The following is a 21903-nucleotide window of genomic DNA, read 5'->3' as shown; positions in this document are numbered from 1 at the left end:
CCAATCGCACAGCAATCGCACAGTATTAATACACCTCAGATCATGTCAATAACCTGTTTGACTCTGCTCACGTAGGACGCAAATCCCCACCCCCTCCCCAGTCACCACCTTCATTCTAATCGTTCTGCCTTGCTAACTTCGTTTCTCGTTTCATCACACTAACTTTCGTTTCTCTATTTCCTAGGAGCATCGAGGGGGGCAGTGCAGGAGCAGAGATGACAGTTGGCTCACGGACCGAGCAAACCCGGTCGTCTCGCTCCCGGAGAGCAGATGACAGTTTGCTCACGGACCGAGCAAACCCGGTCGTCTCGCTCCCGGAGAGCAGATGACAGTTTGCTCACGGACCGAGCAAACTCGGTCGTCTCGCTCCCGAGGCTGCTTCCCCATCCTGAGCCTCGCCCTACCTCGGGCTCCTCAGCAACGCACACACACACACTCGCAGTCTCGCATGCATACATCTCACTTGTTCAATAAACGCTGTTAACCTGAGCAGAGGTGTGGTCTCTTACTAGTGAACACAAAATTTGGCACAATTTTCACAACCTTTACTTCTGTCCCCAATTGCTTGACTCAATTTGTTATTACTTTAGATTTCCTTATCATATCATATTAGACTCTATTAGACTCTGACTTTCCTTCTTTACACTCTGATGTCAATTTCACATCACCTTGTTGTCAAAACACAACACACAATTTTCAGGTTTGCACACACTTCTCACATAAAATCTCAAAGCATCAATCCACAACACACAAATATTCAAATTTCTAAACTTTCGGGTCTGGCGAGCAATTCAGGCTTTTGCAAATCCCGCCCCATTCTGCCCTGTTACTATGGTGGGACATTTGACCCTGGGCAGATTGTTTTTATAGTGGCAGTGAATGGGATTTTTTTTATTTTTTCATAGCCTCATTACAGCTATATAAAGTACCAAAGGAAAAACATCTAGGTGATATTAATAAAAAGAGAAGACAAAGGTACAGTAGTTACATTGCAAAACAGGGGGTTTCCCCGAAAATACATGTTTTAATTTGTTTAATCCCAGTGGGACAGAATCATCCATTGCAGATTCTTTTATAGTGGAAGTGGATGGGATTTTTTTTAATTTTTTCATAGCCTCATTACAGCTATATAAAGTACCAAAAAAACACATCTACGTGATATTAATAAAAAGGGAAGAAAAAGGTACAGTAATTACATAGCAAAACAGTAGTTTTCCCCCGAAAATATATGTTTTAATTAGTTTAATCCTCTGGATCAGTGAGAAAATAGAAAGAGAAAGCGCATTGCATCTTGGGTAGGAAGAGGAGAGCCAGATTATAGTTCTCCTCACATAATAGGCTGGCTTTTCGTAATTCTGCCCATTTAAAATATATGTACCCAATTTTTTCTGGTTGGCCAGTCAGGGAGTCTCAGGGACCAATCAGAAGGCTGACAAACGGTGTTCAGGCCATGGAGGAGGCTTGTGGAGATGTGGACTTTGAGGCCTGTCAGGGCTTCATGCGGCACTCTAGGCCAGAGGTTCCCAAACTTCTTTTGGCTCGGGGCACCCCTATAAATATATTTTTCATCCGAGGCACCCCTACATTATTATATTCATAATTTTCACTCCCAGCACCTTATATTTATAGCATATTTTTGTGAGTATTTTGCGAGGAAAACAACATAATAGCCATTTTGGTTGGAACCGACTGAGATTTTTAAGTGTCCAAATAAATTCAAAATATTATCAAATTATCTTGCGGCACCCCTGGACTGCTGTCGCGGCACCCCAGGGTGCCCCGTCACCCACTTTGAAAAACCCTGCTCTAGGCGGTTCTTCCAGCGCTTTTTGGACCAGGAGGACATCGCCTGCGATGTTGATGAGGCCCTCTGGCCAGACAGAAACCAGAGGCGTGATGCCCCAGGATGTTTATGCTTGAATGGTGGGGCGGTAAATTTACAGTCAATAAAATGTTTTGTCTGCATATTTGTGTGCTGTTTTATGTTTGTCTATGAGAGAAGTGGGCACACTTACACTGGGTCATTTTTACAAAAAGGGAATTGGTTCATTTACCAGAGTAATTGTCATTCATTCAGTGTGTTCCAATTCTATAATTGTGTTTTCATTTTTGCTCTTCATGCTTGGTAGTGTTCAGCCAAAACCTTAGTTGTGTTTATTCAATGAATGGTATGTGTGTGTCATGTGAAAATATGGCTATGTTTACCAAATGAAAACACAAGTTCCATTTTGTGAACATGTTAAGAGATTTGATGGCAAAGAGTTGTTTTGCAAAGGGATGCCAGGGTTTAGCAATTTGTGTTTGATGTTTGTAGTTTTGTGTGTGCAGTTTAAAAAAAAAAAGTACAGTTTTGAAAAACGTGTTTTAGCAATCGAAAAACAACTGTAAGAAGGCTAAGATGCGCTCATCCAAACAAGTTCAAACTTGATACAGTATGTCTCTGGGTCCCCAGTAACACACCTGCCACATGTCGACTTCATACAGTGTTCGGTTTTCAATATATAATTGTATGTAACAACAGTGTAATGATGCGACCATTTTGAATTTCTGGAATTTTGGATTACAACTTTTTCCTCTCGTTCATCAGGACACAAAATCAGTTGAGTTTGTTTTTTTTGCAATAGTGGGAGGTCAAGCGATATTTCTGGACTATGTTGTGCTTGCTTACAAACGCACCAGTGGCGTCAGTTCAGAAAAAGCTAAGGTATGGCAACGTGACTGGTGTCTTGTGTGCAAGACAACAGTCATGTTGCCATTAGCAACAGGCATGATATTATTTTAAGAAGTACATTCTATTTTTCCCCCGTTTCTACGGTTTTGGGTTGGATATGGCAGCCTGGAATGGTTGTTCAGATGCAGCTAAACATGGCATGTTAGTAGCCTAAACGTGCCACAATTAACAATAATGAATTGCACCTTTGCAGCTGACTTGCGGAACCTGGGATGGGGAGAATACAAGTGTGGAATAATTATAGACTACCTTGTTAAAGTGACCATTTTGTAAAATGTTGCATTTGTAGTTATTGTAATTTAACAACATAATAACCAGAACAGATAGACAAAGAGACATTCATGGATTTATATTTAAAAGTAACTTTTATTTTCCCCCTGCCATACCCAATTGACACCCCTGACACGCATGCACGAACGCCCGCACACACATGCACGCACGCACGCACGCACATTTCAGAGATAAGTTAATTGTGTTGATTTTTAAAGGCCTGGCCTAAAGAGAAACATACACATGTTTATTTTAAAAATGATGAATATTTGTCTTATATTACAGAGAAAAGATTAGAAACAATCTAATGTAAACTACACACTATAGCTGTGTGTGTGTGTGTGTGTGTGTGTGTGTGTGTGTGTGTGTGTGTGTGTGTGTGTGTGTGTGTGTGTGTCGTTCAAACTCACAATGCACTGTCACTTGAGTAGCGGGAATGCCGCCCCAAGCCATAGGCCTAATCTGTTCTTAGGTTGTGCAATATTGTGGTCCTCGGTTTATATAGACATAATTTGACCCTTGGGGAAAAGTAAAATAATTTGGGGAATAGGGGCTTTTAAGCCGTGACATAATTTTGTATGCAAAGGAGAACTCTGCCCCCAGAGCATTTTCTGTCCCTCGCTATTTCAACAGATCCGAGACAAAAATAACGACTAAAGTATAATTCTAACACTTTCCTTTCAACAACAAAGAGAAGAAAAATCAAACCCAAGTTTGAAGTGAGCGGTGGTGTGTGTGTGTGTGTGTGTGTGTGTGTGTGTGTGTGTGTGTGTGTGTGTGTGTGTGTGTGTGTGTGTGTGCGTGCGTGTGCGTGTGCACGTGCATGCGTGCGTGCGTGTGTGCGCGTGCACCCGTGTGTGTGAGAGTGTGAGCCATACTTGCTCACTCAGGCCAACACTGCTATTGCAGTTGATGCTCAGGGCAGACTAGACTCAACAGCACCTCTCTGGTCACACAGGGTACTCAGGCTACATACACCAGAGGCTACAGACAGACACACACGGATACACACACGGCCACGCTATGGAGACGGTGTGACCACTGCTCAAAAATGTGTAATAGTAAAAATAAAAAAATAGTAAAAAGATTCACGGAAACTGGGGGCAGAAATTCTCCTCTGCCTACAAAATGATGTCATACTTAACAGCCCCAGTACCCTCTGCAGGCGAGTCCTTACACAATGAAGAGCAGAGCAACAGTGACCTCTAGCGTCTACAATACTGGTGCATTATTTCTAACCTTGCGTCACCATTCTTTCAGAAATTTAGATAGTGAAAATGAAAGCTAAAGTCCGTCCTCTTCTGCTTGTGTTCATCGAGACAACTTGAGTCTTGAGACAAAGGAATCATGGCGGTTCACTCGTCCTCGCGTGTTTCATTCCCAGCTTTAACTGTAAAATGGATGTGGATTTGTTACATCATGTTCCTCGTGATATGGACCAGCAGTGACAACACATCCGTGACAGGTAACAATAAGTTTAGGGTGACCAGACGTCCCGTTTTACCCGGGACAGTCCCGTTTTCAAGCTGTGTGTCCCGGTGTCCCGACAAATATCTCTAAAACACTAATATGTCCCGGTTTTCAACATTCACTACAAAATTGTCCCGGTTTTCACCAGAATTAAAATAATAGTAGCTGTTTTCAGTGGTTGCATAGACATTTATCATGTTCTTTTCATGAAAACATGCTCACCTAACCAATCAGAAAAAAGGAACAAAATTCATTGCGTGTCTGAATTCAACACTGAGCCTGTTTGTCAATCAATCACTCACTGCCTGTTTGCAACCCTGCGGTGCGTGTGTGCGCGTGCACAAACGTTAGAGAATGGGCACGCGCGTGCACGGTAACGTGCGCATTGCTTTTAGGGTCCCAGTTTTAGGCAACAGTGTTTTGCGTCCCGGTTTGAGTGGCTGAAAATATGGTCACCCTAAATAAGTTATACAGTGTTTATAGACTTAGTGTTGCATACCTGCCACAGCCAACCTCAGACCGCTCCCCTGCTCCCCCCGGATTTTTTTATACATTTATCACGCCTGCTTTACTAGCATGGAAAAGTATGGATACACATACACTACAATTTAAGCCATTGAAACGCAAAAAAGTAGGTGTACACAGAAATTGATTTGATAACTGAAGCAATGATTTTTTTTAATAGGCCTATAGTAGATGTAATTTCCAGTGTTCTGGTGAATTTTGGGAGTTTGACACTAAATCCTGGAGAGATTGTGTGTGTGTGTGTGTGTGTGTGTGTGTGTGTGTGTGTGTGTGTGTGTGTGTGTGTGTGTGTGTGTGTGTGTGTGTGTGTGTGTGTGTGTGACGAGTGAGGTAAAATACTGTACATTTTGCTTTACTGTACTTCAAGCCCTGGGAATTCTGCCTGACAACTCATCCAGAACTTCACAAGGGACTGTGTTTCATACATGTGCCTTAACTGAGTCTGAGGACATGGCCAGTGGTGTGTTCTAACCGTGATACGGGTTATAGACCTACATTTTTTTTGATTGATTGATTATTTTATTAGACAAAAATGGAGAAGAGTACAAGTATAGTCAATACAATTGAAATGTAGTAGGCTACAGTACAAGTACAGTTAAACACCCTGCCTAAAAGGAAGACTTTTTACTGTCTTTTTATGTTGGAAGCCCTCTGTATTTAATTCATGGACATAAGGGAGTGTTCGTATAATACTTAAAGGGGTACTCCACCACTCAAATAATAAGTAATAATAATTTGAGTGTCAGGGGGGACCATGCAACTTTAATTAGTTGAATTTTGTATTAAAAAAAATGTTTTCTTTTGTTATTTTTCATACGTGTTGAGAGAAGATCAGCGATCAGAAAAGAGAGTTTAATGCATTTAAATTTAAGAGTGTCCTTAGAGCGACTGTCAGCAAATGACACAAAAGAGAAATTTGAGTTTGTATTGCATTCTACAAAAGTGATTGTGAAGCGAACAGACAACACTAAAGAACCAACACAGGGCTTTACACACGAGTGCTGCTGAAAAATCTGTGCCTTGAATTTTTCCACATCTGCCATTTATAGCGCCACCAGAAGGCCGACTTACAGTATGTAAAACACATTCTTCGATATTACTCCTTCAGATTTTATCAGAAAATCACACAAATCAGTACACAGTGATGTAATCATGACAGATATTTCCGATATCATATCTATACTATAATTTTGCGAATGTCTGTCTGAGTGAGTGAGTGAGTGAGTGTCTGTCTGTCTGAAACAACGTTTCTCCTCGGTGGCTGGAGCAATTGATCTGAAATCGCATCACCATAAGCATATGAACACACCTGACATAACTGTGAAGCCCGTTTGTCACTTTCACAAATCGTGTGCTGTATATTAGCATTTTTATGCTGTATCTACTATCTATTCTGCATCTAGCATGAGGCGCATCTATTCTGCATCTAGCTTGAGGCAAAATGTTTAACCAGCTCTGTGTGTGTGTGTGTGTGTGTGTGTGTGTGTGTGTGTGTGTGTGTGTGTGTGTGTGTGTGTGTGCAGGCAGGCGGGTGTGTGTGCAGGCGGGTGGGCGGGCGGGCTGGGGGGGGGAGGGTTAGCCATTAAACGAAACGGGTATTTCTTACATTGATGCTCCTACATATTATCATGCATGAACGCAGCCTGCTATGTGTGTGAGATTTTCAGTTCACTATTGCTAAAACAGAGGTTATGGGTGGCACCTATCAGTAAGATCTCAATTGTGTGCCTGCTTGGTATGAATAGCTATGTAAATATGGCTTGCCATGGCTTGCTTACAATGGTTTTTATACCTTAAATATGTCAAGTTTCATAACATGCAATGCTATGACAAGCACAGCTGCTAGTAGTTAGAATGTTTTATAATAAATTGCAAATACCTCAGAGTAGTTCACCCGCAAAATTACTTTTTTTCTATTGATTAGTCACACCATGGAGACTTGAGTTCAATAATATTGTTTTGTATTTGTGGTAAAGTTTAAAAATGTATTATAGTAAATTTACCCCTTCTGGATGGGGAGACAAATGCATGGTCCTGGATGGGGACCCAAATGCATTTGTGGGAGATCATTTGGGGTAAATATATATATATATATATATATATATATATATAATAAAAAAAAAAAAAACTACACAAGAGAGTTGTGTATTGCAGTGAACAAGACAGTTGTATGTGTATTAGCATAAGTAGTATGAAGTAGTTGTAAATGAGTTGTAAATGTGGATAGAAGCATGTTTAGTTGTGGTGGGTGAATGTATCTAGTATTGGGTTGTTAGTGTAATGGAAATGGGTTCATGATCAATATCAATCAATATAGGTCTATCCATGTGTCACGATGCAACGTTGTGAGCTTGTAGATCTGCTATTTTCAAACATATTGTGCTTTTTGCTACTTTCCAGACTATTGCCTGTAACCGAATATTCCACATTGCAGTATTCATACTTTTACTTAAGAAAAAGAATGTGAGTACTTTTCCCACCACTGCAACAGAGAAAACAAAGTTACACACATGTAGACAATGACAATCATACAGCAAAATCAGGGACAAATGCCAATTTCAAAGAGCCATCGTTAAACTCCAGCCACAGCTCCAGCTGACTGCATGCTGTCCATTGAAAACGCTACTCAGTGTGACTCTGACCACTGGGCCCCGGTGGTGGGTCAGCCTCCAGGCACCCCCTGGGTGCCGGCCCCTGCCTACTTTTGTGTACTTTTGGGTAGTTCGGGGTAGTTTTGTGTACTTTTGTGTACTTTTGGGAATGCTTTTGGGAATACTTTTGGGTAATATTAGGTACTTTTGGGTACTTTTGGGTATACTTTTTGGTACTTTGGGGTAGTTTTGTGTAGTTTTGTGTACTTTTTGGTCCACAGACCCCTCCCCGGCCGGTCTAGGTGCCGGGGGACCGCAGCGGGGGTCCACGAGACCCCCCCTGAGGAGCGTGGGTCCGCGGATCCCTCCCCGGCCTGCAAGCCACTGCGTGTGGAGTGGAGCAGTACGTAGCTTGTAGATTTTCCGGCTCTGCTGGGGGGTCCACGGGGGTCCGTTGCGGGCCCCGGTGGTGGGTCAGCCGCCAGGGACCCCCTGGGTGCCGGCCCCTGCCTACTTTTGTGTACTTTTGGGTAGTTTGGGGTAGTTTTGTGTACTTTTGGGTAGTTTTGTGTACTTTTGTGTATACTTTTGGGTACTTTTGGGTGCGACGCTTGATTTCTGCAACGAGTTATTTGACTGTGAACTTACTGTTGCAAAAAACACATTTCTTATAGAAAGCATTTGTATTATTTTTCCTCCTCGCCGTAATGAGTACACATCTATACACAGTAACGAGCAAGATATTAACATTAATTCATTCCCTATTGTGATCATAGAAACAAATAGACATGCTTATCCCTGAATGTTAAATAACAACATTAACATTAGATCTATACTAGGGATGCGAATCTCGACCACTGAGGCGATACGATACGGACCTCGATACACTGCCAGCGATACGATATAATTGCGATACATTGAAATCCTGCCGATACGATACATCGCGATCCACCCCTGTTCCCGATACAATGCGATACGATTCACGATTCACCACGATTCAAGCCCAAATCCCAAAATTTACAAAACATAGCGACTAAAAATGTATGAAATTTAAATTCAAGGCAATTTATTGTTTCACTGTAGTACTAGGCTCTGTCTAACAACCCAACATAGGCCTATAGTATTCTGGGAGAACACAAAGCTGCTGGCTATTGTATATTTGTTTCATAACTAATCATATAGAAGGCCTATGTCATTATTAGTAGGCCTATATGTCTTCAACTGGGAGTCAGGGACCCCAATCCAGGGTTATTACAGGGGGCCTGCCAAATATTTGTGTGATACAGTAGGCTATAATGCCTAGCCTACAGCAAGGGTCCCTGCTTGATCTCTGTCTGAGCTAAGGGGTCCTTGACCTGAAAAACAATAAAGTCCCTCCCTGGTTTGTATTATTATATTATATTATATTATATTATATTATATTATATTATATTATATTATATTATATTATATTTAATCCAGGATTATGCAATTTTTATAGCCAAAATGTTTTAAAACAGATCTACAAGCTCACAGCGCGTCGCATCCACGACGCATCCACGACAAAATAGGTCTGCTATTTTAGGTGCGACACCCTTGTACTGCGATGTATAAATTAGGCTTCTTTCAAGTGAGAGAGTTGCTTGCATCAACAGGGAAGTTGTAGAACAGTGACAAATACTTTGTTTTAAAAGCAAGCAGTAGTCCTACAACACCGAGCAACATTGTTGTTGTGTGTGTGTGCAGTTAATATAGCGCAGAAGATGATCTCAATCAATTGTCCGTCGGAGATTCGCTAAGAAACGGCTGTTGATTACATATCACTCGATCAGCCTGTGCTACTCTGTGACAACAATCAGCGCAGCGGACTTGGATGATATAAAGCTAAGTACTGTACAACTAATCTTGCATCTTTTTAACCCGTGGGGCTGCTAGTTCATCTGTGTTGATTCACTTGCATTTCGCTGCACTGTCTGTCTCCCTGGTTGCCTGCAAGCAGAGTGCAGATGTTGTCCGTCTGTCCGAGTCGCAGCTCACGTTAAAGACTGGCTTTTGGGGAGGGGGTTGAACGGCTGATGATGGTGCATTCATGGCGCCTCGGAAACACAGGATATAATGAAATACTATATGGAAGAACCGATACAATCGCGGAATTTACCGATCCAGACACTCACGGTATGATCCATCACGATTTCGGCCGTCTATTGTACCGGTACACACTGAATGAACCGATTCAACCGTATCGCGGACGTTTGTATCGCGATTACGATCCGTACCGGTATATCTTCGCATCCCTAATCTATACAGTAGATCTGAATGACGTCATACTGTAGTCTGACATAGCCAAACAGAAATAAATTTGTCTCTAAAAGTGGAGTATGAATTGGCCCTTAGTCAACACAGGTTTTATTTTTGAAGTTCATCCGCAACAATATCCTTCTTTTTCTTCGTAATTGTACGCTCGTTGACCAAATGACAGACAACATGACCCCCCCCCTTTTCTTTCCTTTTTTTTGCCGAAAAGCTACAAGTTTGCATGCCTTATTACTAGCTTATGTTGTAGCAATGTTGTCTGCCCTTGTAGATTAGTAGAAGTTACCGTACCATTCATTGTTGCTCCTATTTCATATTTCAAGTCAAATGCTTATATTATTTTTACTTATTTTGATGTCCACCGACCGATATTTGGAAATCAAATATTTACGTTTGTATGCTTTGCTTGGAAATTGACTGATTGTACAAACGAAAACAAGGAGTATGATATATTGCTGTATTATTTTTAAGCACAGTCCTACTACGTACAGTAGCATCTGTGGGCAAGCCAACAGCATAAATCTGTATAAATAAAGATGAACATTTTATGATTACTGTAATATCACTACCCTAAAGTTATTTTGTTTTATTTTAAGGAGAACCTCGGGTGATTGGGTCCAGTAAAGTCGTGCTGGCCATTAGGGGAGATGATGTGATTCTTCCTTGTCACATTGAACCTCCTGTCAACATGAAGGAGGAGACGGTGGAGTGGACCAGACCTGACCTGGATCCAAAAGAAGTGATCATGCGCCAAGATGGACTTGACATGCGCGATCAGTCCAACCCGTTGTACAAGGAGAGGGCGTTTCTTTTTGATGAAGAGCTGCCTCGTGGTAACATCTCACTGAAACTGTCCAGGGTGAAGCTCTCAGACCAGGGGAAGTATGTGTGTAATGCTCCAAAGCTGAACGACGAGGTGGAGATCCAGCTCCACGTTGGTAAGATTTAATATTAAAATCATGGATGAAAAATGGGGGTCCATGATCAGTAATAGTACATTCCATTTCTCAAGATAACTGTCATTAATTGACACATTAACAAAGTCCACATTACATTTTTATATAGATATTTTTAGATTTACCAGACTGTAAACCACAAACTAGTAATTCTTTATCTGTTTAATTGTTAATGCACTCCCCCCTCATTTTGTTAAATTGTCTGTTTTAATGTTATCTTCTCCCTTTTTCTGCTAAATATTGCTTGTACGGACTTATTCTGTTGTTCCACAAAATGTTGGAGATATACTGTTTTTCCACTTTCCATAAGTATTATGTCTTATAATTCCTAATATATATGAGTTAAGTAAAAAAATGAGGGGGGAGTGCATTAAGAGTTTGACAGATTGAAAACATCTAGTTTATGGATTAAGTCTGGTAAATCAAAAACATATCTACCAGTATATTCAAAATGTCAAAATATGGACTAATGCTGCATTCACACTGCAGATATATAGTTGAACGTTTTGCTTGCTTGGTCAATGTTATCTCAATGGAAACCAGCTTTAAAGATACAGGACACACACAGAACGAAGGTTTGGAAGCTTTAAAGCTGGTTTCCATTGAGATAACATTGACCAAGCAAGCTAAACGTTCAACTATATATCTGCAGTGTGAATGCAGCTTTAGACTGTTTTTGTCTCAGGTACTCCATGTAAAGAGCCCAACATTGAAAAGTGATATATATATATATATATATATAGAGAGAGAGAGAGAGAGAGAGGGGGACGGGGGGACGGGGGGGGGGGGGGGACGGACGGACGGACGGACGGATGGACGGATGGATGGATGGATGGACGGACTGACGGACGGACGGACAGACATACAGACAGAGAGACAGACGGACGGATAATCATTTTATGTGTATTTACAGTCGGTGGGCCTCTGCCAGTGATCTCTGACCCTAAACTAACAGACAGTGGTGTATCTGTATCATGTGTCTCTGGATGCTGGTCTCCACCGCCTGAGATGGTTTGGCTGGACAGTGATGAAAACAACATCACTGTTGGACCCGCAGTGACACAGAAATATTCTTCACACTGCTACATTGTCCAGAGGGATATTATAGTGGAGCGAGCAGGTTATGTGACCTGCAGAGTTCACCTGCCAGAGTTCACAATCACTGCTGAGACACGCAAGTACCTCCCAGGTAATGAATGTTTACATCACTGTTTAAAATCTTGAAGAACCTCTGTTAACGCCTCTGTCACACTACATTCACTGTAACCGTGCAATACAGTGTGTAGTATTTATAGAATGTACAGAATGTATATATATATATATATACGGTATATATATATATATATATATATATATATATATATATATACATACATATATATACTATATGCTAGTATAAATAGTACATTGAAAAGACTAGAATAGAATTGCCCTCAGATCTTAATGGGGAGACACAGATGTTGCTTTAATCGATTTTATTTCATGTTGACAACTGTTGTGTCATACCGTAACTGTGTGTTTCAGAGCATTTTATTCCGAATGGAACACCTGGAAGAGCAATAGCAGGGATTATTGCATCGGTCATCATCATCATCATCATCTTAATGGCATCACTAGGGGCATATATATACTGGAAAAAGAAGAACCCTGGTGAGTGTTAAACTGATATTTAAAAAAAGAAAATCTAGATAATGATATGTTTATTTCTATCTGAACAATAATATAATAAAATGTAATACTCATAAGTGTTACCACATCTATACTACACACACACACACACACACACACACACACACACACAGACACACACACACCCACACACACACACACACACACTAGGGCTGTAATCTAGCCCTGTTTTAGGGATTCGAACTTCGGGGGGATTTTCCGAACGGACCATCGAACGTTCGATGGTTCGTTCGGTTCACCGAACCATCGAACGTACTGTACCTTTAACCAGCAAAAAAAAATTGTATGAAATGTTTTAAATGCGCTGTTTTAACCATTGAAAACGCGTGGATGCGTGGCCGCATTAACACGTAGGCTAACACTTGGAAAATCCAACCCAATCGGAGAAAATGTTGCACAGTTTGTTGATGAACAGGCTCAATGTATAGCGGAGTTGCACGGATGATGATTAGACTTGGTGACTGCGTCGGAGCGCGTCGCGTTCGGGCTGAACTGGTCTCGATGTAACAACCCCAGAAATCGCATTATAGATCCTTTTGGGGGTTGCAATGAAATCCATCTTTGCTCATGCTTAGGAGAAAGGCTGTTTAATCTTTGGGTGCGTGGATGGGTGTTCGCTGTTCAGAGCACACACAAGTCTCTCTCTGCCCAGCTCAGAGTCCTGCCTCTCACTTTACTGTCTGTCAACAAGCGTGTGTCAGCGAGGCGCTGTAATGGTTCGCGGCCCCAAACAGGAGCGGAATTGGAGCGGAGGACGGTCCTTGATCGCTCCAAGCTGTTCTGGTGCATTTTATAACTACTTTAACGGTCACCATTAACTGTTAGTGTTTACCGGTAGGCCTAACTTATTTCGTATTTGGTTATCTCTACTACTGTGATATTCTGAATAGGCCTATCACATTCTGATAATTATTTTTCGTGTAAAAAAAAAGAAGAAAAAAAAAAGAAAAAAACCTGAACCCATTAATTTCGAACTTCGATTGCCAATGTAACGAACGAACGTTCGAATCCCCGAAGGTTCGCTTGCAGCCCTAACACACACACACACACACACACACACACACACACACACACACACACACACACACACACACACACACACACACACACACACGACTGATTAAGAGGTTGTCCTTGCCTTACCCCTTATCGCTAAACGTTTTTTACTATTTTGAAAGATATTTTAAAATACTAGCAGATCTACATCAAAATGTTGTGAGCTTGTAGAACAGCCTTTTGAAAAATTAAAAATGTTTTTTTCTTTTTCCTAAATAGTAAAATATGGCAAAAGGGTTTAGGGATAAGGGGTAAGGCATGGACGAAAATAGTTCCCTAAGAGTTCTTCAAGTGCAGATCAACACATACATTTACTCTAATGTGTTTCAGAGATGAATCCATTTGTGAATCTACCCAACCAGCCTATGACGTATTCAGGTAGGTCCTCTCCGAGGTTCCCTGATTCAGTTCTACGGGTTGTTTCTCTCTCTATCTGAAGGAAAACAAGGAAGTGGCAGAGAGGGTAGTATGAGTCACCAGAAAAAATAATGGGTGTTTTTAATGAATTGATCATGGTTAAAATGGTGTTTGAAATTAAAATGAATGTGTATGGGGAGCGGCCCTGGGCCTGGAGGGCCTGGTAACATTTACATCAAATATCTAAATATTGAATTAAGCAAATTAAAAACTGTTCAGGGTGTTCATAAAAGCCTGATAACATGAAGTGAAATATCCCTTTAACAGTTAAGTTCAGTTGCAAATAACAGCTGACATTAACAACACATGAACAGTGCAAATTAAGCAGATGTGATCATGTGACTTAATAAGAACACATTCCAATGTCAAAGCAAAACATCAATACAGACAGACAGACAGACAGAAGGAGGAGAGGGAGAGAGGAGAAGGAGAAAAATAGACAGAGAAACGTCTTATTTCAATCATTCACTTTTGAGTAGATATCCTTCACAATGGGTTGTGTTTGTCATGTATTGAATCAGGGGGTCCGGCGGTCCGTGGACCATCACTCATCCGCGATCATCCGCGATGGTCCCCGGGGGTCCCCAGACCGGTGTCTGAACATGGAGGCTACATCATAGCTAAACTAGCATCTGTATGTGTTCTTGTTGGAATTTACGGTAAAATCAATCCTAAAAGTAACAGGAAGCCAGTGAAGTGTGGCCAGGACTGGGGTAATGTGGTCCTGTCTTCTGGTGTTTTACAGATTTTTCTTTCTTTCTTTCTTTCTTTCTTTCTTTCTTTCTTTCTTTCTTTCTTTCCTCCCTCAGATCCCATAATAAATGACGAAGACATTCGGATTGTGCTGGTTGGTAAGACTGGATGTGGAAAGAGTGCCTCAGGAAACACCATCTTGTGTCATGAAGCATTTGAAACCAAGTTTTCATTCAAATCTGTAACAAAGACCTGTAAAATGGCCACTGGTGTAGTGGCTGGTAGAAAGGTTTCTGTTATTGACACTCCAGGTTTGTTTGACACTGGGTTCGACATGGCTCAAACCCTGGAAGAGGTTAGAAAGTGTGTTACTTATGCTGCTCCTGGTCCCCATGTGTTCCTGGCTGTGATCAGACTGGGAACACCCACAGATGAGGAGAAGAATGTTGTGGCAAAGATTCAGAAGGCTTTTGGACAAAGTTCAGACAAATACACCATGATTATCTTCACTCATGGTGACCTGCTTCAAGATTCAAATGTAGACATTGTGAACGATTCTCCAGAAGTACAAGAATTAATCAGAAAATATGGTGGTTTTCATGTCTTTAACAACAAATCTGAGGATCCCTCTCAGGTCACTGAACTGCTGGAGAAAATCAAAGACATGCTGAAGAAGAACAATGGACACCACTACACCAACCAGATCTTCCAAGATGAAGCAAGAAAACAAGGTGAGAGAAACAAGGCATTCCTCATTAAGGGATATGTCAATCTTAGGCCCGCCTCCTAACTGTATCCTGCCGTATTTCCGGTTCTGACCGGATCTAGGTTTCCGTATCCTGTCCAAGCCCCAATCGTAGCTTCCGTCCCATCTGTTTACATTGTAAACAGAGGAAGGAGCAGCACGGTCATTGATTTCATCGTCTTTTTTCACACGTTTTTATTTTATTTGATAGCAGTTTGATTCTTGTGCCCGCCTGGCATATGATCCGCGCACATATCGTCTGCTATGTGCGCGAACGTGTCCAAGTGTTACCATAGCGCACAACTGGCCGTTTCCAATGTTTTCTTATGTAACACCGGCGGATACAGCAGGGGTAAAAGCCTGGCAACAGATTTGTCTATTCCAATGGATTTTTTTTTATTCGAAAGCTGTCATCTTGTCTACCGGTCTACTACATGAGTCGCGCACAGATCATGCACTATGCGTGCACGTGCCCACGTTAAAAGGTAAGGACAATTTGGAAGCTGCTTACTACAGCTATGTTTAAAATGGCAGCAAAATTGTTAAACACTAAAGGATAATTGTTTAAGATTATCTGACCAGATAATCTAAACACGCTAACACTAGCTGTTTTGAAAAATCGGGGACTCTGCACACTACAGGATTCTATCCAGATTGAGTCCGGCCTGAACACAGCAATAATAAATAATATAACGAATACAAAATGCCACGGGGCTGTTCTGAGCTTTCGCCTTGCAACACGCACACACAAGCAAACAAACACATTAATGTTATCCACTGAACAGTGAACACACCATCGCTTCACGCAAAGAAAAAAAGCTTCAATATGGAAGTTGTGTCCCATTTTGATGATAATATGAGTTCACTTTGACACATATGTCCATCAACTCTGACTTTCCTCCTCTCTCTACTAGTCAAGTGCTGTGTACCGTCTGACAGACTGCTTCTCGTGCCTGATTTATGATTAGTCGTATGACTGTGTAGCGCACAGAAGAAACAGATCTCCAAGACCAAACTGTGTCCCTCCGCGCCACATTGTAGGGCTTGTAGATTGGGCTGGGTGTGTACTTTGACTTCCAAGAGCAAAGCGAGATGTGTGCTGTTCGCACGCAGTCTGTGACTGCAGTGGAAACGGTATATAGCGCTCGTTTTCACCAGCGTCGGCAGGAGTAATGGTATCGGTTATTTCTACTGTTTGTGTTTGATATAGCGTCCTAAAACAAACCCGCTACCATTGAGTTTTAATTCCCATCGTCCCAATCATGATACAACCTAATATGAAAAGTGTGTGTGTGTGTGTGTGTGTGTGTGTGTGTGTGTGTGTGTGTGTGTGTGTGTGTGTGTGTGTGTGTGTGTGTGTGTGTGTGTTTGTGTGTGCTTGTGTGTGTGTGAGTGAGTGAGAGAGAGAGGGAGAGATGGAGAGAGAAAAAGAGAGATCTGTCGCTCAGATACCATGCTCAGACTTGCGTCCATCAGCGGCTGTGTTTTCTCTCGGTCCCCCGCTGCTGTTCCAGTCTTCCAGACCAGTAGTGATCCAGAAAATATCAAACATTTTTGAAAAGAGTTGGGCTACCCCCGATCGTCCTCCGAGCCACTCGGCTGGGCTCAGATTGAATCTGTGAGCCCTCACACTAGACGAAAATGATGCCCGATTCAGTCGCAGGCAGCCCGATTGTCGGGAGGGTAATTAAATGCCCCGATTATCGGCTAGTGTAAGGCCACCTTAAGTAAATGTACTTGGTTAGCTACTTTATACCACTCTCTCTCTCTCTCTCTCTCTCTCTCTCTCTCTGTGTGTGTGTGTGTGTGTGTGTGTGTGTGTGAGTGTGTGAGTGTGTGTGTGTGTGTGTGTGTGTGTGTGTGTGTGTGTGTGTGTGCGTGCGTGCGTGCGTGCGTGCGTGCGTGCGTGCGTGCGTGTGTGGGAGGGGGTGTGGTGGTGTGGGTGTGGGAGTGGGAGCTAGTCAGAGGAATAGTAACACATGGCTATAATAGGCATATTTCAGCAAATAAAAGGACATCTTGAATCAGTCTTTACAAAATCTTTAGAGGCCTCTCACATCTAACAACTGAAATCTTTTAAAAATCATCATTAAGTCTTTGGAAAGTCTTTTTCAAATTGTATAGTGTGAGAGGGTCTTTTAGAAATCTTTCCAAATCTGTCCAAAATCTTTTCAAAGTTGTTAGATGTACTGTAAAGCTAGCCTTACACCTAACAACGTTGAAAAGATTTCTCAGTCGTAATAAAATCGAGGCGAGTCGAGGCGCGCTCCCGTGATTCGGTCGTTACTCAATCGTTAAATGTGAGGTAGTGCTCCGACTCGATTTTTACCCCGACTTGAGACCCAGATTCTGTTACGAGAATATTAAACTGGTTTGATATTTTCTCAAATCGGGGCTGAGTCTGAATGAGCACAATGACGTAACAACCAAAACAGAACGCTAGCGAGCCAAAAGCCATTTATTCCCCAAGACGTTCGGTTGAGCTGCCAGCCTGGCGTATCATAACATAACATTCAAAGTTGATAATAAGTTTATAGGATCAATTTGTGCCGGCTATGGAGGAGAGGAGAGGAGAGAATGGGAGAAGAGGGCTGAGGGAGGAGGGCGGAGCTCGGTGTGTGTGTGTGTGTGTGTGTGTGTGTGTGTGTGTGTGTGTGTGAGCTAGTCAGAGGAATATGAACACATGGGCATGGCTATAATAGGCCTATTTCAGCAAATAATAGAGAATCTTTTACCAGTCTTTACAAAATCTTTATAGGCATCTCACATCTAACAACTGAAATTCCCAAATCTTTACAAAGTTGTTAGATGTAAGAGCCTTGGAATGTGCACTACTTTCTCCTCGTTTTGAAGCATACAGCCGATGGTCACTTCAAGCACTTCGTTGGATAGCGGCGTCCCACAATGCAACACGGCGCCTCCACGATTCAACCCGAATCAAAACGAAAACCGAGTTTGAGCATCGCTTTAAAAGAGCTACTACTGCCCGCCTCGGTTCGACTCATGCTGGTTCTCAATTCTCCTCAAACGTCGCGACGATATTTTAAAATAGGCTGTATGGTGAATTATGAAAACAATACTATCCTAAAATGTCTAAAAAGTTAATTCCCCGTCTCAAAAAAATAAGTTTGGGGGCGTTTAAGATGGTTAAAAATGGTTTAAAAGTACATGGGGGAATCAAGGGGAAAAAAAATGGTGGATGATTGTTTTTTTGCGTCCGGAAGTTCTCGGCTATGCATTTGGCAGTGCTGTCCCATTTCACAGGCAAAATGTGCACTTCACAGGACAAGCCCTACACTACACTAATAGCAGTACCCTAGCTAGGGCTACACTACGAAGCGGCTAATGCCTACATAAGGCTAGACTAGCTGTCCATTGAGGCTCTTACTGCCGTCTCACGTTACCGCAGGCTGGGCTCTTTACAGTGATGGGAACGCTTGTGGCAAAGGAGAAAGTGTTTCGGACACGCAGAAAAATACTTCTATAATATTTCTTTTTATTTTGCGCAAATCAAGGTGAGCGACAGAGCGGGATCAAAGTGACCGAATAGCAATCGTTACAACAGCCCCCCGGAGCGAATGAGTGACATTTCCCGGCGCTCCACTCTGCTCGTGTGCTCTGGTTACCCCATACGCGTCTAGTGGATTACCAAGCTTGTTTAAGGACATGGTTTAGGACCCAAGCTTGTGATTGGCTGAACCGGAGGTAGGGAGCGCTCCATTGTAGTCACTTGGACCGCGCAGAGGAGGTGAATAGAATGTGTTTATTGTGGGCTTGCCCAGGCCTTACGGCCTGGCAGTGGTGGTCTGTCAAGGCTAGCAAAGCCTTCTATGAAGGCCCAACACTTGCCTGATGAAGAAATGTATATTTAATAATATATATTTATTTTTCATTCATTTATTTTGCTGCTTTCATTCTCTCTCTCACTCAGTCAGGCTGGACACACTGCTTCCACTAGGGGCGCATGTCTTAAAAAGCAATTGTTTTTTTTAACCAATCAGGTGTTTTCTTGTGTTGTCTCTAGGTAAGATAGAGCCCCTCTGAACCTCAGTTAGAGTGCCTGCTGGCTTTGAAGTGAATGGTTGTTGGACAATGTATTGTTATTGGCTGGTTCTTTAACCAATCACATTTTGAATTTTCCCTCCAGGGCGCATTTTTTCAGATAGGGACACCTTCTAGAGTGTTAAAAATGTCCCATTGCTGGGAAGAAACATTGTCCAATCAGAAAAGAGAACTGCTGATATTCACATATCCCAGCCCTGGGAGGAAATATTGTTAGTCCAATCAGAAAAGAGAATTGCTTCCTGTTTCACATGTTGTTGTCGTTTGAGCTGAGCAGAGCTTGAGAGCTATACATTTATACATTTACTCACAACAATTCACAAATAAAGAAACGAAAAATGACGGAAGGAGGAGAAGAAACAGATATGGATTTACTGGACAATTTGTCAAACTTTTTTCGAGGACGTTTGGACACATGAGCGACCGTGGTTGTTAATCAGGAAACCCACCGGAGTGTCTGGCAAACACCACCGGAGATTTGTGTAAGAGAAACAACACTCACGCTGTTTGTGCGCATTATGGAATATACCGTTTCAACACAAGACTTTGGGGCAAGACTTGTGCTGTCATTAATCTAGGCTAGTTGTCTTAATGGATGATATTTTTTAATGCTGTTTTGGAAAAACATCAAAGTGATGTTTGTAGTGTGAATATTAATGTCAGAGTGTTTGTTTTGGCGCTTCTCACTGCTGTGGAGGAGTTCATGTTCAATTAACTAAACGTCCTCCTTTAAGGAATGCATCCATATGCTTCTTGTTTCAACACATTGTTTATTCATTATATGAATGTTGCACATTCCTTGTCCTTGCGCATCCATCCTGCGCTCAGCAGTGGGTGGGTGTGTGTGCGTGCGTGCGTGTGTGTGTGCAGACTGTGTAGTGTGTAACTCTAGTCCCAGAAGCTTGGCTCTATGTGATGAAGCCTGTTGAATCATGTGTGTATATCAACATATATTTTGCTTGCTTTCGTGTTGCTATGAAAATAATGGTTGTGACTGAGTTTATTGTATTGGGCTCTGCTACTGGTGCAGGCAGCAGCACTCTGTACGGCGCAATATTGTCAGATCGTGGCTACGCGAGGGCGTGTGCACGGGCATGTGCATGTGCGTGCATATGCGCAGCAGCCATGGCGAAGGCCCGGGTATTGAACCCACGGTCCGCCACTGCGGCCTGGGCATAAATATAATGATTGCATTCACCACGGGCACTCGCGCCTGCGGCGCTCGGGCGCGAAGAGCAGGACCAAGGGTCCGCTGGCCTTCGCGCCGCTTGCAATGTCGTGGACAATAACTGTGACACCTAACCATAAAACGAGCGCTCTACTCCTAAACATGCTTGGTAATCTGCTAGACGCACCCCATACAGAGTCCCTCAAGTACAGATCAATACACATGATTTTACTCACGTGAATTGTACCTCATATTTCAGAACTAAAAACATTGATGGATTCATCGAACTTGACTGCAGCATCTTCAGGTGGGTCCTTTGTTTATTAAATTAACTGATATTCGGACAGGCCGTTGAGATTTAGATGAATATTTATTTGATAACCATACATTCGTAATGTTTGTAAAGCCAGAACAACAGTTTATTCAACCCCCTGCATTGCGGTTGGCAAGGCTACCACCAGAGCATAATGAGAGAAGTGGGAGTGGTGCGGGGAGCAGGGCTAGTTTTAAAATGGGCCAGAGCCGAACACCTCCTGCTGTTGAGATGACAGAACTCCTTCAACTGTCACCAGAATGTCATGTGCTTGTTTTAGTTATTTTTTGCAGTCCTGAAGAAAGGGCCATTCAAGGCCATACGTCATATGTTTCGTCACGCGTGCATGTTGATGTGTATTTTTTTGTTGATGTGATGGTATTGTGTAGTTGTACTGACTCATAGCATATCCATCAATACAGTATTCATGAGGTTAGACAAGTTGCATACGGTTAAGGTACAGTATGTACGTGAAGTTAGACATAAGGTGTATCAACATAGCAGCAGGTTTATACTGCAAAAATAATATAGCACATTTAGTCATTCTTGTTTTCTTTTTGTATATATTTCTTATATCACATGATGACTGAACAACATCTTGCCTGAAACAGATGAAGACAAAGGTGAGATCATTCTGTACTGAGAGTTCAATACTAGCCGGTGCTATGTTTTCCAGGATATACATCCTCAATGTCTTGTTCAAAAACTATATATGTACTGGTTTGTACACATTTTTCTCAACCACTCTGTTGTTCTCTTCCTAACAGCACATTTTGTGATGCAGCACAAGGCACAGTTGATTCAAGTCGTTCCACCTTCCGCAGTCATGTCTATAGTAGATCATCTAGGAGACATGGTTCAGCGTGAGCTCTATGCTGGGATTCAACCTGAGAAGAAGAGCATAGACCTACTGTACACATCACTG

At 42.1% G+C, this 21903-nt stretch overlaps 1 protein-coding gene across 1 annotated transcript in view; it reads left to right on the top strand.

Annotated features, from left to right (window-relative positions):
- Positions 1–4326: 4326 nt before the first annotated feature.
- LOC308298120 (uncharacterized protein) overlaps positions 4327–21903 on the top strand; it is a gene marked incomplete at its 3' end in the record, with an annotated part of 30716 nt that continues 13139 nt past the window's right edge. The window contains exons 1-8 of the mRNA XM_080741677.1: positions 4327–4466; positions 10476–10817; positions 11749–12024; positions 12360–12485; positions 13911–13958; positions 15002–15228; positions 15325–15421; positions 21746–21890. Of these exons, the coding sequence (XP_080597803.1) occupies positions 4349–4466; positions 10476–10817; positions 11749–12024; positions 12360–12485; positions 13911–13958; positions 15002–15228; positions 15325–15421; positions 21746–21890 (1379 nt within the window). The 5' untranslated portion in view covers positions 4327–4348. The remainder of the gene's footprint in view (positions 4467–10475; positions 10818–11748; positions 12025–12359; positions 12486–13910; positions 13959–15001; positions 15229–15324; positions 15422–21745; positions 21891–21903) is intronic.

This window comes from Nannobrachium achirus, assembly GCF_963921795.1.
Source record: "Nannobrachium achirus genome assembly, chromosome: 14".
NCBI classification, from domain to species: Eukaryota; Metazoa; Chordata; class Actinopteri; order Myctophiformes; family Myctophidae; genus Nannobrachium; species Nannobrachium achirus.
Note: the sequence above shows the minus strand (reverse complement) of the source record. Positions and strands in the feature narration are given on the sequence as shown.